This window comes from Zosterops lateralis, assembly GCF_965231275.1.
Source record: "Zosterops lateralis genome assembly, chromosome: 11".
Lineage (NCBI taxonomy): Eukaryota > Metazoa > Chordata > Aves > Passeriformes > Zosteropidae > Zosterops > Zosterops lateralis.
In genome coordinates, this window is record NC_139771.1 from 10,149,408 (window position 1) to 10,162,485 (window position 13,078).

The 13,078-nt window shown below is 48.3% G+C and overlaps 1 protein-coding gene across 1 annotated transcript; it reads left to right on the forward strand.

Annotated features, from left to right (window-relative positions):
• Window positions 1-562: 562 nt before the first annotated feature.
• Window positions 563-9,413, forward strand: UQCRC1 (ubiquinol-cytochrome c reductase core protein 1). Its single transcript, XM_083869609.1, has 13 exons — window positions 563-670; window positions 1,040-1,180; window positions 1,623-1,709; window positions 2,727-2,856; window positions 3,608-3,806; window positions 4,388-4,467; window positions 4,614-4,729; window positions 5,135-5,278; window positions 5,961-6,121; window positions 7,127-7,212; window positions 7,665-7,753; window positions 8,276-8,351; window positions 9,194-9,413. Exons 1-13 carry the CDS (start codon window positions 599-601, stop codon window positions 9,256-9,258), a joined length of 1,446 nt encoding a protein of 481 aa, XP_083725735.1. The 5' UTR covers window positions 563-598; the 3' UTR covers window positions 9,259-9,413.
• Window positions 9,414-13,078: the final 3,665 nt, after the last annotated feature.

A 13,078-nucleotide genomic window follows, 5' to 3' on the forward strand; every position in this document is an offset into this window, starting at 1 on the left:
ATGAGAGATGCTGATAGTTGGTATATCAGTAGCAGAGTCTTCTTTATATGTTCACTGGATGTTATCCCAACCAAACAGACAGTTTAAGCATACTTATATCAACTACTACCACTATGCCTAATTTTCTTTACTAATACCAGAAATAAAAAACTTATATCCTATATTCTTACTACAACATTATTAATCATATGGCACACATCTTGCAAAAAGCCAATTTTATAACATACATTTATAACAGATTGTACCCTCCTGTGCTCTCCCCCCCCGAGAATGCCCAGGATGCCCATTTCAGGATATCCATTCTCTTGGATCTCTGTTCCCGGAATGCTCATTCCGCGGGACCCACATTGCCCGGGACCTGTCCCCGCCATTCTCCCCCTTCCTCATTCCCTGGACCCGAATCCCCCGAGAGCCCCGTTCCCGGCACCCCCATCCCGGTCTGCCCGGTGCGCGCCCCCGCTGCCGCGCCCTCCCGCCGCCAGGGGGCGCGCCCACCTGCCCGCCCGCTCTGCGCGCGCTCATGGCCCTTACGGCCGCGGCCCCGCCCCTGCGCAGGCGCGCCGCCGTCCCTCAGTCGCTCGGTCTGCGGAAGACGAAGATGGCGGCGCGCTCAGTGTGCCGGGCGGGCAGAGCGGCGGCGTGGGGGCTGCTGTGGGGCCCGCGCCCCTCTGTGAGTCACCGCGCCTCGCGGGGGCAGCGCGGGGAGAGAGCCCGGCCGGGCCCCGGGCGGCCCCGCAGTGCCGAGTGGCTGCCGGGCCCCGCCCGTGCTCCGGCCGGGAAGGTCATGGGGACGCGGCGGTGGCTGTGGGAGCCCCCGGGCCCCGGAGCGGGGCCGGGCGGGCGGGGGGCAGCGGCGGCTGTCACTGTCACCCATTGCGGGGCTTGCCGCCGAGCGCTGTCCGCTCTCCGCCCCGATACTGTGGTGTGACCGGTTCGTGCGGCTTTTCCCTGGGATTTCTCAGCTCTTCAAGCCTCTGAGTTCCTGGCCCTCCCGAGGGGAACAGTGTGTTAGTAGTGATGACAGCCTTTATTTTTATAGGCAGCTTTATTGACTTCGACCAGGAAGCGAGGTGCTGCCACCTATGCCCAGACACTCCAGAATATCCCTGATACCCAGGTCACCACCCTGGACAACGGTCTCCGTGTAGCCTCAGAGGAGTCAAATCAGCCAACCTGCACTGTAAGTTTAACATAAATTAGGGGCTTATTTGAAACAGTCAACCTTGCCTAGCCTGCAGCTAAACCTCTCTAAACCAGTGCTTTTGACAGAGACCTCACTGCTTCTCTTTGTGAACAGGTGGGATTAATATAGCAGCAGGAAGCCCAGACTGGTGTTGTATTGTCTTTAGACAAGTTTTCGTGCTCTACAAATTTGCTCAGCCTTAGAGTTTTTGTATGACCAATAAGTGATCAGTAAAAGTTATCAGTCTGGCAAAACCAGATTTGGTGAGGCTTAGAGAGAGAAAAAGCAAAAATATTTGCAGGAAACAGTTGCTAGTTTGTTCTCATTTTGGCTCTTCTAGCGTAATATCTGTGGAGCAGAGTTGTTGCCCCTGCAGTTATATTTGTGTCATTTGGATGCTGACTGTTTTCTTCTCTGATGTTGGTACTCTTGCTGCCAGGTGGGTTTGTGGATCGAGGCCGGGAGCCGTTATGAAGACGCCAAGACCAACGGGGCTGGTTTCTTTATGGAGCACATGGCCTTTAAGGTAAGGATGTGTGCTGGGTCTGCACAGAGCTGCCCTGCATATTCTATCTGTACGTTGTCATCTCATTTCAGAGGCTGTGGCTGTTGAAAGAGGGTGTAAATCAGGTCATCTGAGTCCTAGAGTCTTTGCAGAAGTATAAAAATAAGTCTAAAAAGGCATCCAGCCCATGTGGTGCTCATTGGTTGAATGTGCAGCAATTTCCAAGCATGCATGAATTAAAAATAACTCTTAATTACTATTTTCTGATTTTTCCTTTTAAAGGAAAAACTGTTGTAATTAAAAGTGTGACACATGTCGAGTGCTGTGTTATGAAGCATGTTTTCTCAGGTTAGCACAGAGAATTTGAAGCAGCATTTCCTGTAGCCATTTATTATTCTTTGCTTTTATTACTTGTCCAACAAAGTTCCGAGGCTACAGTTCTTGCTTTTGAAATTATGTAGGTGTCTGCTGAACAGGGCAGAAGACATCTAAGTGTGGGATTTGCTGACTCAAGTTCAGCCTGTGTCTTCATAAGCAACTATGACATCTGGCTAGCTCCTTAAGAGATGGGCCCTGTATTAGAAGTAGTCTTCTCCTTCTATTTGTCTTCTTCTATATATCACTGCTTGGATAGGCAGAAACCTGCTTATTTTTGGTTTGGGCTTGTTCTTGGTTTACTTCCAGGGGTATGCTATTCAAACACTCATGTCTCAGCATAGGTTGTCTCCTTCCCTGCTGAGTTTTTGTTGGTTAGTGGTGATGACAACCTTTATTTTTTCAGACAGCTTTATTGTGTTGCAATAAACACAAGCTTTCTTGAAAGTTTGTGTTGGTTTTTCAAAATACACCTCACCCATCCTTTAACTATAGGAAATAAGCCAAGTATTATATCTCTTGCCTTGTGCACCTGCCTTTGGCTTTTATGAATCACATGGCAGATTTTTCTCTTTAGGCCTTTATTGTTATTTTCATTGCTTTAATTCTGACCTAAAGGGGAGTTTGTTCACTTCATAATTGAGTTTATTTGGTTTCCTTTAGGGCACAAAGAAGCGTCCTGGCTCGGCCTTTGAGAAAGAAGTGGAGAGTCTGGGTGCTCACCTGAATGGGTACACCTCCCGTGAGCAAACTGCCTTCTACATAAAAGCCTTGTCCAAGGACATGCCCAAAGGTAGGATGGCCAGGGGCAAAGTCTGATTGGGAGGTTAAGTAAGTGCATGTGCTTCTGTTTCTCACTGCCAAGCATCTTTTCTACCAGCAGACCAAGGACTGAAGTTGAAGCTGAGCAGTAAATTGAAGGTTTGGGTTGGTAGTTGAAGAGAGCAATGCAGTGATGTGGTGCTTCAAGGCTGTGTGTTTGTGTGTCCCTAAACCAAGAATTCTAGTTAGGTCAGGCTGCACTGCATTGCCAGGAGGGAAGATGGGAGGGATTCACTAGTTTGTGGTTGGTTTTATGGAGCCTAGCAACTGAGGTTAGTAACAGCTGCTGTGTGAGGAGTCCTCAGTGCAGCTCTTGCAGGTGCTCCTTGTGCTCTGTACTGCTGTGTGCTGCCTTCTCTGGGTCAGTTTTGGGCAGAGGCAGTGATTGAGTAGAGGCCTTACTGTAGACATGAACTGTGCTGTAGGCATCACAAACTCTGTGTAAGGATTCAGCGTGTATCTGGGAGGGTACCTGCTTCTGACATACTTCACGTTCTGCAGATGTTGCCTGCACTCTGTTGGAAGGGGTGCTTGGCAAACTTGGTTTCTTGCTAAACCAGTGTTGTTTGTACTTTCCATATGCTCGGGAATGGGTAGCACTCAGCTCTTTTATGTCACATGCCCTCCCCCAGCATGACTTTTGCTCACTCCTGTGTGTCTCCTGTCAACAGCACTGCGTAGCAGTCAGGCAGTGGGATGCTAATGTAGGAATTGTGTTGCAGCTGTAGAGCTTCTGAGTGACCTTGTGCAGAACTGCGCGCTAGAGGATTCTCAGATCGAGAAGGAGCGTAGCATCATCCTTCAGGAGCTGAAGGAAATGGACAGCAGCCTGACAGATGTCACCTTTGATTACCTTCATGCCACTGCTTACCAGGGGACTGCGCTGGCCCAGACTGTTGAAGGGACCACAGAGAACATCAAGTGAGCAACAGGCTGGATGTATTGCAGAGCCTAGGGGTGTTGCACAGTCTGTTGGGTGCATGGGTGTGTGACTGCAGCTTCCTGGGCGTGATGACTGCACAGAGTGTACATGGAGGAGATCTGAGCCCATGGGCTTCTCCTTGTGCTTGGACTGTGTTTTCCCTGGTGCTGAAACGGTGCCTGCACGCATTCCTTAGAACCACCTCATGCAAGCCCTTCCTGAGGTTGGAAGGAACAGGTTGAACCTCCTTCCATACTTCTCAGTTTGTTAGAAAAATTAGAGAGCTAGGGATGCTCATTAAAGCAGTGGCCTTGTGTTCACTCAGTGACTGGGTTCAGTACTCTCCAGTCTGTGTTGAAGTCTAACTCTCCATCTTGGCTGCTGGTTCCTGTTCTTTGTGTTGTAGAAGTAGACCACAGGATAAACACAGTACGCAGTGCAGTCTTAGTTTTGAAAAGCATTGTTACCCCACAACAAAGACAGTCACTGCTGTCTCTGCACTGTGAACTTGCTTCTCCTAAGTCTCTCATTCCTCCAGAGTTGGAGATGCTGATGTTCCTGGTGTCTGTGTTCTTTTCAGGAGGCTGACTCGAGCAGATCTGGCTTCATATATTGATACTCACTTCAAGGCACCTCGTATGGTCCTGGCAGCTGCTGGAGGTAAGTTCTAGATCTTTGTAATCCTGGGAAGCCTCGGTATTTTCAAGCATGTTATCAGACTTGTCTCACATCACTAATGTAAAATCAGATAGTTTTGTAAATTAGTCTGTTTTAAGACTGGAAATCTCTCTCTTTATCATTTCCAGGTATTTCCCACAGAGAACTGGTAGATGCAGCTAAGCAACACTTCACTGGTGCGCCTTTTACATACAAGGGGGATTCTGTGCCTGCCCTTCCACGCTGTCGCTTCACAGGGAGTGAGGTAAAGTTGTTTTGGTCCCCATCAAAACAAGCAGCTGTTGCCCATCTGTGGAATGAATGTGAAACCAATTACTGCTGATTCTCAGTGGAAAAGTTGTTTGTGTGTCTCGGAGAAGCTGATGATGCACCATCTTGGTCCTGCTCCCATGTTCTGTTCTTGGGGCTTATTGCCATGTGTTGGGTTTTAGATGGGACACAAATCCATTAGGAGTGTGAGGCTCTTGCTTATGTGATCTACTGCAAAGCTCACATCAGGACAGCTGGTGTGTGCTCAGTTCTGCCTGGGATTCTTTCATTTCACTGGAATAACATCAAGTGCCCCAGTTTGTGAGCCTGGCATTGCAGCAGGCTGCAGACAGATCACAATGTTCATGCAGTTTTCCCCCACTCCTTGATGATTTTCCAGATCCGTGCCAGAGATGATGCTCTGCCCCTTGCCCATATTGCTCTTGCTGTGGAGGGGCCAGGATGGGCTGATCCAGACAACGTGGTCCTCAATGTAGCTAATGCTATCATAGGGCGCTACGACCGCACTTTTGGAGGTGGGAAGGTAAGAGTGTTGGGAGTGTAACAGGGAGAGCCTGGAGCCTTTTCATGTGAAGTGTTATGGAGACCCTAGGTGGATGTGCTTTAGGGGAGGCTGTTGTGGTTAACTTCCAACTGTGAAGGGGTTAGGAGCCTGGAAAGTAGAATAGAAGTGTAATCAAGGCTAATCTAGGACAGTTCCTGAGAGGTGATAGTGGTAAATGAACTGAACCTTCTATGGAAGAGATGTAGGTGGGAATTCTCAGCAGCTTATTCCCACTCTCACAACTAACCACTCAGTGAGGGTGGTGATGAAAGCAGGATAGAATAATCTCTCAGGATGCAAGCTTGTTTTACCACTGCAGAACAAATGGAACTCAGGATTGCATCCATTATTGTCTGAAATCTGTCTGGCCTGTATATCTATGCTAATCTCGGCTGCTGGGAGACCTTGTCCTTCCAATTTTTTTCCCACTTCTATGGTGGTGTGCATGCCAGCTTTTCATCTGCAGCTGGGAGAGGAAATGGTTCTGCTGGATGGACTCCTAGGCCATTGTCTGTGGTTTTTCCAGCAGTGATTCTCATCTGTTGACCACATGAAGGCTCTAAATTAAGCTCTCCTTCAGCAAAGTGTTCCACTCTGTCTTGTCTATGATCTTCGGGAAAACAGCTCAGTGAAATGGCTGATAGCATCTCCTTTTTTACAGAATCAGTCTAGCAGGCTGGCTACACTTGCCGTAGAGCATAATCTCTGCCACAGTTTCGAGCCATTCAACACCTCCTACTCTGACACTGGCCTCTTCGGTTTCCATTTTGTTTCTGACCCTCTGTCCGTAGATGATATGATGTTTTGTGCTCAGAGAGAGTGGTAAGTACAAGTTTGGCACAAGTTGCTGTTCAAGATCTCAGCCTGTTGTGGAAGACTCAGGTGTTGGGGGAGCTTATTAAGTTTACAGAGGGCTGTGTCACTTTATGAACTTCCTGGTAACTTGCATTCTGGTTAAGTGATCCTGTAAGTGATTTCTGTAAATCTCTAAGGATATGGCTTTTGAGGAGCTGTTTTAATCCCTTAGAGCTCCTCAGGTCTTTTGTTCGCACTTTCAAGTATTACACTAAGGCTTTGGGGGTTTTCATATGCAAGTGAGATCATTCCTTAGACAAAGCTTTCCTAGGTGCACAAGAGACTTGTCTTGTTAAGCCTGAGCAAAGCAGGCAAAGTTCCTGCTGCTCAGGCTTTTGTGTTGTGATTGATGAATAATCTGCTGCTGCAGTCATGCCAGTGTTTGGTAGCGTTCTGGCAGTGTTTGGCATCCTTCTGGCTGTCTGTCTTATTATGTCCATGAACCAGTAATGGTTCAAGGCTACATCTGAGCTACAAGTCATTCTGTGTGGAGCAGGTGAACTGAGCCCTTGCACCAGAGTTGTGGCCATTGGCAGGAGACAAAAGGATGTAGCAGCTGGAGTCCAAACAGACTGTGGAACTGTCTTGTTCTTTTAGCATCAGTTTCCATAGCAGCTTGCCATGCATGGGAATGGTTGACATGCCTCCCTTCTCCTGTAATAGGGCAATGCACAGTGTGTGCTGCTGGGCAAACCAGAGCCAGCACCAGGGCTGCTGAACCTCTGAGTGTAACTCTGTGTATCCTGCTGGCTGAATCCCCTGCCTATGTGGTGGACCTCTTGCCTCCTGCTGCTCTGTGCTTCCCAGTTCTTGGCTGCTCTGTGGAGATCAAGGATGAATGTCAGCCTGCAAGACAAGTGGTGTTGATAACAGCTTATTTTTGAGGAGGCTGGGGAAAGGGAGGAATTCACTTGCTGTCTGAGCAGACAAACATCATTAAGAGCTTTTGTGGTTTTTCCGTGTCTTCTCCAGGATGCGTTTGTGCACTAGTGCCACAGAGTCAGAGGTGACAAGAGCCAAGAACTGGCTCCGAAATGCCATGGTGGCTCAGCTGGATGGTACGTTCTGGTTTATGGATTGACCACTCTGCAGCTTTCACAGGGTTTCTGCTTGGGGTTCTCCTAGGGAACAGGATCTGTGCTAGAGATTGCAGTTCTGCTGGCAGGCACTGGGCAAAACTTCTTTTCCTGCTCCACACTCCTCCTTCTGTGTTGTCAAAGCAGCTGACCCCAGCCTGCAGAGCTCCCAGGAGTGACATACTGCCTGGTGGCCTAAGAATTGAGGTCCTCAAACTGGTCTGCCTTGGCTGTAACACTTTGGGGATGAGTAAAGCAATATGTGTATTGTGTAGCTCCTGCTGGAGCTGCATAAAGTGGGAATTACGACTGTGCTTCATTTAGCAGAGGGTTTAATGCTTGGAGTTTCTGCTCTGTGCTTTGGCTGATGGTCAGGCTGTGCAGTCCTGGAAGTCTTCTTGGTTCACTGATCATGCAATATCTTCAACATCCAGGTACCACACGAGTGTGTGAGAATATTGGAAGTAATCTCTTGCACTACGGACGCCGCATACCTCTGGAGGAGTGGGATGCCAGGATTTCTGTAGGTATCCTTTTGTTTTGGTTGGGGTACCTGAGCATGGTTTGTGTCAGCATTGTCTGGCCCTAGTGTGCTGCAGTAACACGTGACCTGCTTATCCCTTAATCAGACTGCCTGGAGTCCAGGTGGTTATCCTGCTGACACTGATATCAGACACTGTGTATCCTGTGTCCCTGTGACTGGAGTCAGTCCATCCCAGAAAGTGGACATACAATGGTGTTGAGCAGCACAACCTGAAATTTCTGTAACAGTTTTCCTGGTGGTGTCCCACATCTAGTTTGTGTAGTTTCTGCAGCCACCCTATCCCTTCCAACTTTGGCCTTGTCTTCTGTACTCATGGGAACATGCACTGTGTAGGGACATCAGCCATTCTTGCAGGCAAAGCTGGGCAGTTGGTGCGGATGACCCCAAGGGTCTGATTTTATCTTTTAATGATCTTGATATGTAATGGCAACAGTAACTTGCAACTTTGAGAAGTGTAGATTTGCTGGCAGAGTCATTAATTGCTTGTTTGATTTTTATTAGGCCGTTGATGCAAGAATGGTGAGAGATGTCTGCAGTAAATACATTTATGACAAATGCCCAGCAATTGCAGCAGTTGGTGAGTAGTAGGTGACAATCAGTACACACTTAAAAAGCAAGGTGGGGTGGAGAGCTGAGTGGAAGTGTGTTGCAGGCAGTCCTCACGTGTCTGTCCTGACTCTTTAAGCTACTCTGGTTCTTTAGTGGTGTCCTGCCTCTGCACATGAGGTGTGCCAAGGCACATTTGCCATGAGATCAGACTTGCAGGTGATGGAGATGCAGTGCCAGTGAGCTGCTGGCTGTCCTCCCACCTCTGCCTGTTGTGGAGCTGTGACTAAGACTAGGAGTTCTGTAGCTGGGTGCAGGCCCAGCATGTCTGCCAGGTGTCCTTACCCTGGGGTCAGGGTGGTTTATGTAAGGGAAGTGAAGGGACTTGATTCTCCTGTGCTGCTCTGGCATGTCTGTCTGGCCAAGGACAAATTCCTCTCAGAAAACCTGCCTAAGCAGCTCAGCTCTGCTGCCTCCTTCCTGTGTGTTGAGAATTCCCCTCCTCCTTGCAGCTGTTTCCTCTGGCCTTCAAAGTGGAGCAGCTTGGAAAAAAAAGACAGTGTTTGAGCAGGAAGTTGAAATGTGGAAATTACTTGGTGGCTCCCTTTATTTGATACCTGTATGGGGAGCTGTATTGAGCATTGTGAAGTAGTATGAGAAAACACCTAATTCTGTTGGGAGCTGGTATCTGCTAGTTTCCTGATGCAGATTTGAGCTGTAGTTGCTTGGTTTTGTGCAGAGCTGCTATGAATTGCAAGCACAGATATTGCAACAGATAGAGGCTGCTCTGCCACTATCTGTTTTAAAGACCATGAGAAACTGTACAGGGATTTTTAACTATGTCTCCAAGTGACTTTACTCCTGTTCACTCAGGTCCCATTGAACAGCTCTTGGATTACAACCGCATCCGCAGTGCCATGTACTGGGTCCGTTTCTAGGATTTGTTGCCTGCAGGTTGGAAATAAAGAAGCTGTCGACTATGACAGATTCCCTCTGGCACTGAATGTCTTGGGCACCACAGGCAAGCTGAGTCCATTCAAAGCAGCAGTCTTCTCTGTGTTAAATGTATAAAAATAAATACATCCTATGTGAAGTTGGTTCTGCTGGTAGTCAACTGTGTCTTCCTGGGTGGTGTGTGTAGACATTGGTAATCTTGCCAAATTGGGGAAATACCATGTGAGGAGGTGGAGCTGTTGATAGGCAAATGTCTTTCCAGAGGAGCTTTGTTATAACCCATATGTTTCTCTATGGAGATGTGTAACCTTTCATCTTAAGATTCCTGGTTATCTGTAAACCAGCTCAATAATGAGCAGAGATTATTGTGTAGTGGTGGTGTTGGTCTACACATTCTTCTTTAACTCTCCTGCAGTCAGGTTCAGCCATGCAATAACTGAGAAGCTTCTGACTGGCCTATACCCATAAGATAATCTCTGAGTCTGAGTAGCTGGAAGAGCTACAAAGCCCTTTCTGCCTTCTTGGTGTTAAACTGGTTGTTGCTCCCTTGTCTTGCCTCTGGGAAGGTGGAACATGGAAGAGAAAGCTGAGCAAGGGGGATGGAGAAAAGTTTCCCACCAGGTGGCACTAGCCTGTCACAGCTACCCTTGGAAGCTGCAAGGTATTCCTGTTTGATTTTTCTCTTTGGGATAAATGTCTCTGAGGTTCTCATTTAATTTCCAGGTTCTGTCCTGACAAGGGAGATTTCAAAACAGTGTAAAAGTTTCTCAGAGTTAGTCATTGCACTTGAGACTAATCCAGTGTACTAAATCGTTTGTGCTGAATCTGGATTCTTGATTAGAGAGTCAGGGTCTGAACTCATTGTGTATACTAGGCAAGTTTGAAACTGTTAAATGCTCTTGATGCAATTTGGGTTTAACTATGGCCACAAGCTCTGGCTCGTTACAAGTGCACTGAGGGCTGAAAAACTAAACAAGCTCACTTAATGCCTCCAGCCTTGTGGAACCTGTAAATGATTCTGTCTTGGTTTTGTGACTGCAATCAGGACTGTAATCCTCTTTTGTTTTCCATTGCTATATATTTTCCCCTCCTGTTTGATTTTCCAAGGTGTTATGCAGTTGGTGAGAAATACCAGGAAAGAGATCCTTGCTTAACATTTCCTACAAGTTTTCTTCTTTAGAGGTATCTCTTTGGGAATGTCTGTTTTCCTTGGGTAACTAATTCCTCAGGCTTTTGTCTACTAATTTATTCTAGGAACACATTCAAACCCCTCAGCAACAGATGCTTTCCAGGTTACTCTGTTTTTCTGCAAAAGCAACTGCCTGTGCTGAGCGTTGCTCTCAGCACTTCAGCAAGGACCAACTCCTGACCAAAGGCTGCGGCTCTGGTGGGCTGCAGCTTTTGGTCATTGCTTATGCAGCCTTAAATGGATTTTGTAGATGCTTTTTCCATGTAGAACTCTGAGTACTAGGAGCCATGCCCTGGTGAGTGACACTGGATGCAGAGGACTGGTGGGTGCCTGTTAGGAGTCAAGGCTGAGCTGTGCCCAGGATGTTGGCACTTTCAGGCTGCAGTTGTGGTGGCACTCTGCCCTGTAGTGCCTGTTGTGTTTGTGTGCTGTGGCAGTCCATGCCTCCAGAAACATGAGTGTGTCACCAGCTCCAGGGAATGAGAGGTTTGCCGTAATATTTTTTTCCTTGGTAAACAGTAACTGGGGTTGTAAAAGGTGGGGAGGGAAAGCCCATTCAGGAGTCAAGCGTTCCTGCTTGGCAAAGACCCCCATGCTCTGAGCCTTATCAGGGGCTTGGGAAGTGTAACTTGGAATTGGTGCAGTCATTAAGCTTTTGGCAGCCAAATGCTTTGATATTGGAGGAACTGAAGCTCTAATCTCATGGGCTGGTCTCTTTTTGGCTGTTTGAGCTCTGTGGGGGGGTGTTTCTGTTCCTCCACCAGAGCAGCCTCAGTCCAAGGGAATCCAAACTTGGGAATGTCTGGCATGACAAAATGTCCTATCTCACTCAGCTTTTCCTGAGCCTTGAAAAAGAGATCTTTTGCTAGACTCTCCCCTGCCTGCAGTTTCCGCTGCCCAGTGAAGGACAGTGCCAGAGGAGGGAGTTGGAACCATCCGTAGAAGCATCCCAAGTTCACTGTAACTGGAGATGGCCTGGGTGACCTAATAAATCTGTTTCCTGGCTCCATGGACAATGCAGGATTGTTCAGTGGAGCTCTTTGACCAGTTTAGTTTTCAATGGCTTAAGTGTTTTATTTTGCTACTTGGAAGGTTACTTGGGATCCCATTAGTCTGTGCTGATAAATTTAGCCTGGTGTATGGATTGGCCTTTGCTCCCTCCCCTTCTGCATGAGGTCTTACCCTCCTCAGATTAAGTCCCCTCTTTCAAGCTATTGTCATTACTTTTACTCCATGACACCTTAGCATTCATCTGTTGGCTGCTAAAGGAGAAGATTTGGAAAGGATACTGTGCATTGTTGTGTGCACCCTGTGCAAGGCTCTGCAGTTCCTGGCACTACTTCAGTGGTTTGTCTCCACTACACAGGGATGTAAACTCTAGCAGTGAAAATGGGGAGCACTCACTAGAGCCCTGTGCTGAGTGCTCCTTGTTGTCCTGGTCTCTGCAGAGAGAGCTGCTGGTACCCCCAGTGCAGGGCTGCAGGGCCCAGCAGATGTACAGGGTGGGTCTACCTGTGGAGCAGGCAGCCCCTTTGATATGTGAGATGCTTGTTTGTGATTCGGGTGCTTGCCAAGAGAGGGGCCACAGCAGCCAATTGTTAGAGTTGCCTCACCTGAACTAATTACCCACCCTGGAAAGTACAGTTGATACTCATCATGGGTGCTGAGCCAAGCCTGTCCTGGGGAAGCAGGAAGCTGCAGGGAGGCTTTCACCAAAATGAGGAGCTTGGAGCTGTGCCACTCCTTGGTGCCAGAGAGCTTCTGGGAGGAGACCCCACAGCCCTTTGGGCCTGCTTCTCTACCTCCTGTCCTCCCAAGGCTGGTGAAAAATGGCAGTAGGAACCATAGGTGAGTAGGTTTAGAAGACAGGGCAGCAGTACAGCTCTGTGGTGTGTTGTGTTGCTGGAGCCTTGCTCTTCTCAGACCTCTGGTACAGGGATTGACTGAGGTGTTGGCATGGCTGTGACCAGGGACTTTCTCCCCCATCCAGCCCCTGTATAGTGTGGTCTGCTCAGGAAAGGAGTGGGTTCTCCCTGAAGGGATGAAATGACACTCAGTGGAGCTGCAGGATTGCCAGGCTGAGGGAGGTACCTGGTGCTTGGTAGTTCTGACCAGGACTCCTGCTCTTTGCTTTGCCCTTCTGTGCACTGCTGAGACTTTGTACACCAGGAGAAAGGAACTGTGAGCAGTGGTATCTGGACACATATCCAGCAATTGTGTTTCCTATTTGGAAAAGGAAATGCCTCGTGTAAAGCTTTAGTGTATTTTCATTGCGTGGAAAAGCAGTGGACAAAAGGCCCATCCAGGCCTGACTGCCAGCCACAGCCATCCCGGGCTGCTGTGAGTGAGGCATGAGGCATGGTGGCAGGAGCTGTCTTTGTCTGCAGTGGTGTGCCTGGAAGGGGTGAGTTGGAGCCCTGAACACCCTCATTAAAAGCTGCTTTACCCCACACGCCATCCAAAGAGGTTAGATGGTTCTCACTTTTCCATGCAAGTCTCTTCTTTCCCATCCTTTCCCCTTATACATTTTCCTTCCTCGGGGCTGTGAAGTTTTTAGTGGGGCTGCCAGGCTGAGGTTTGGCTTTGTTGCCCATTCAGACCATCAGTGGGGATGC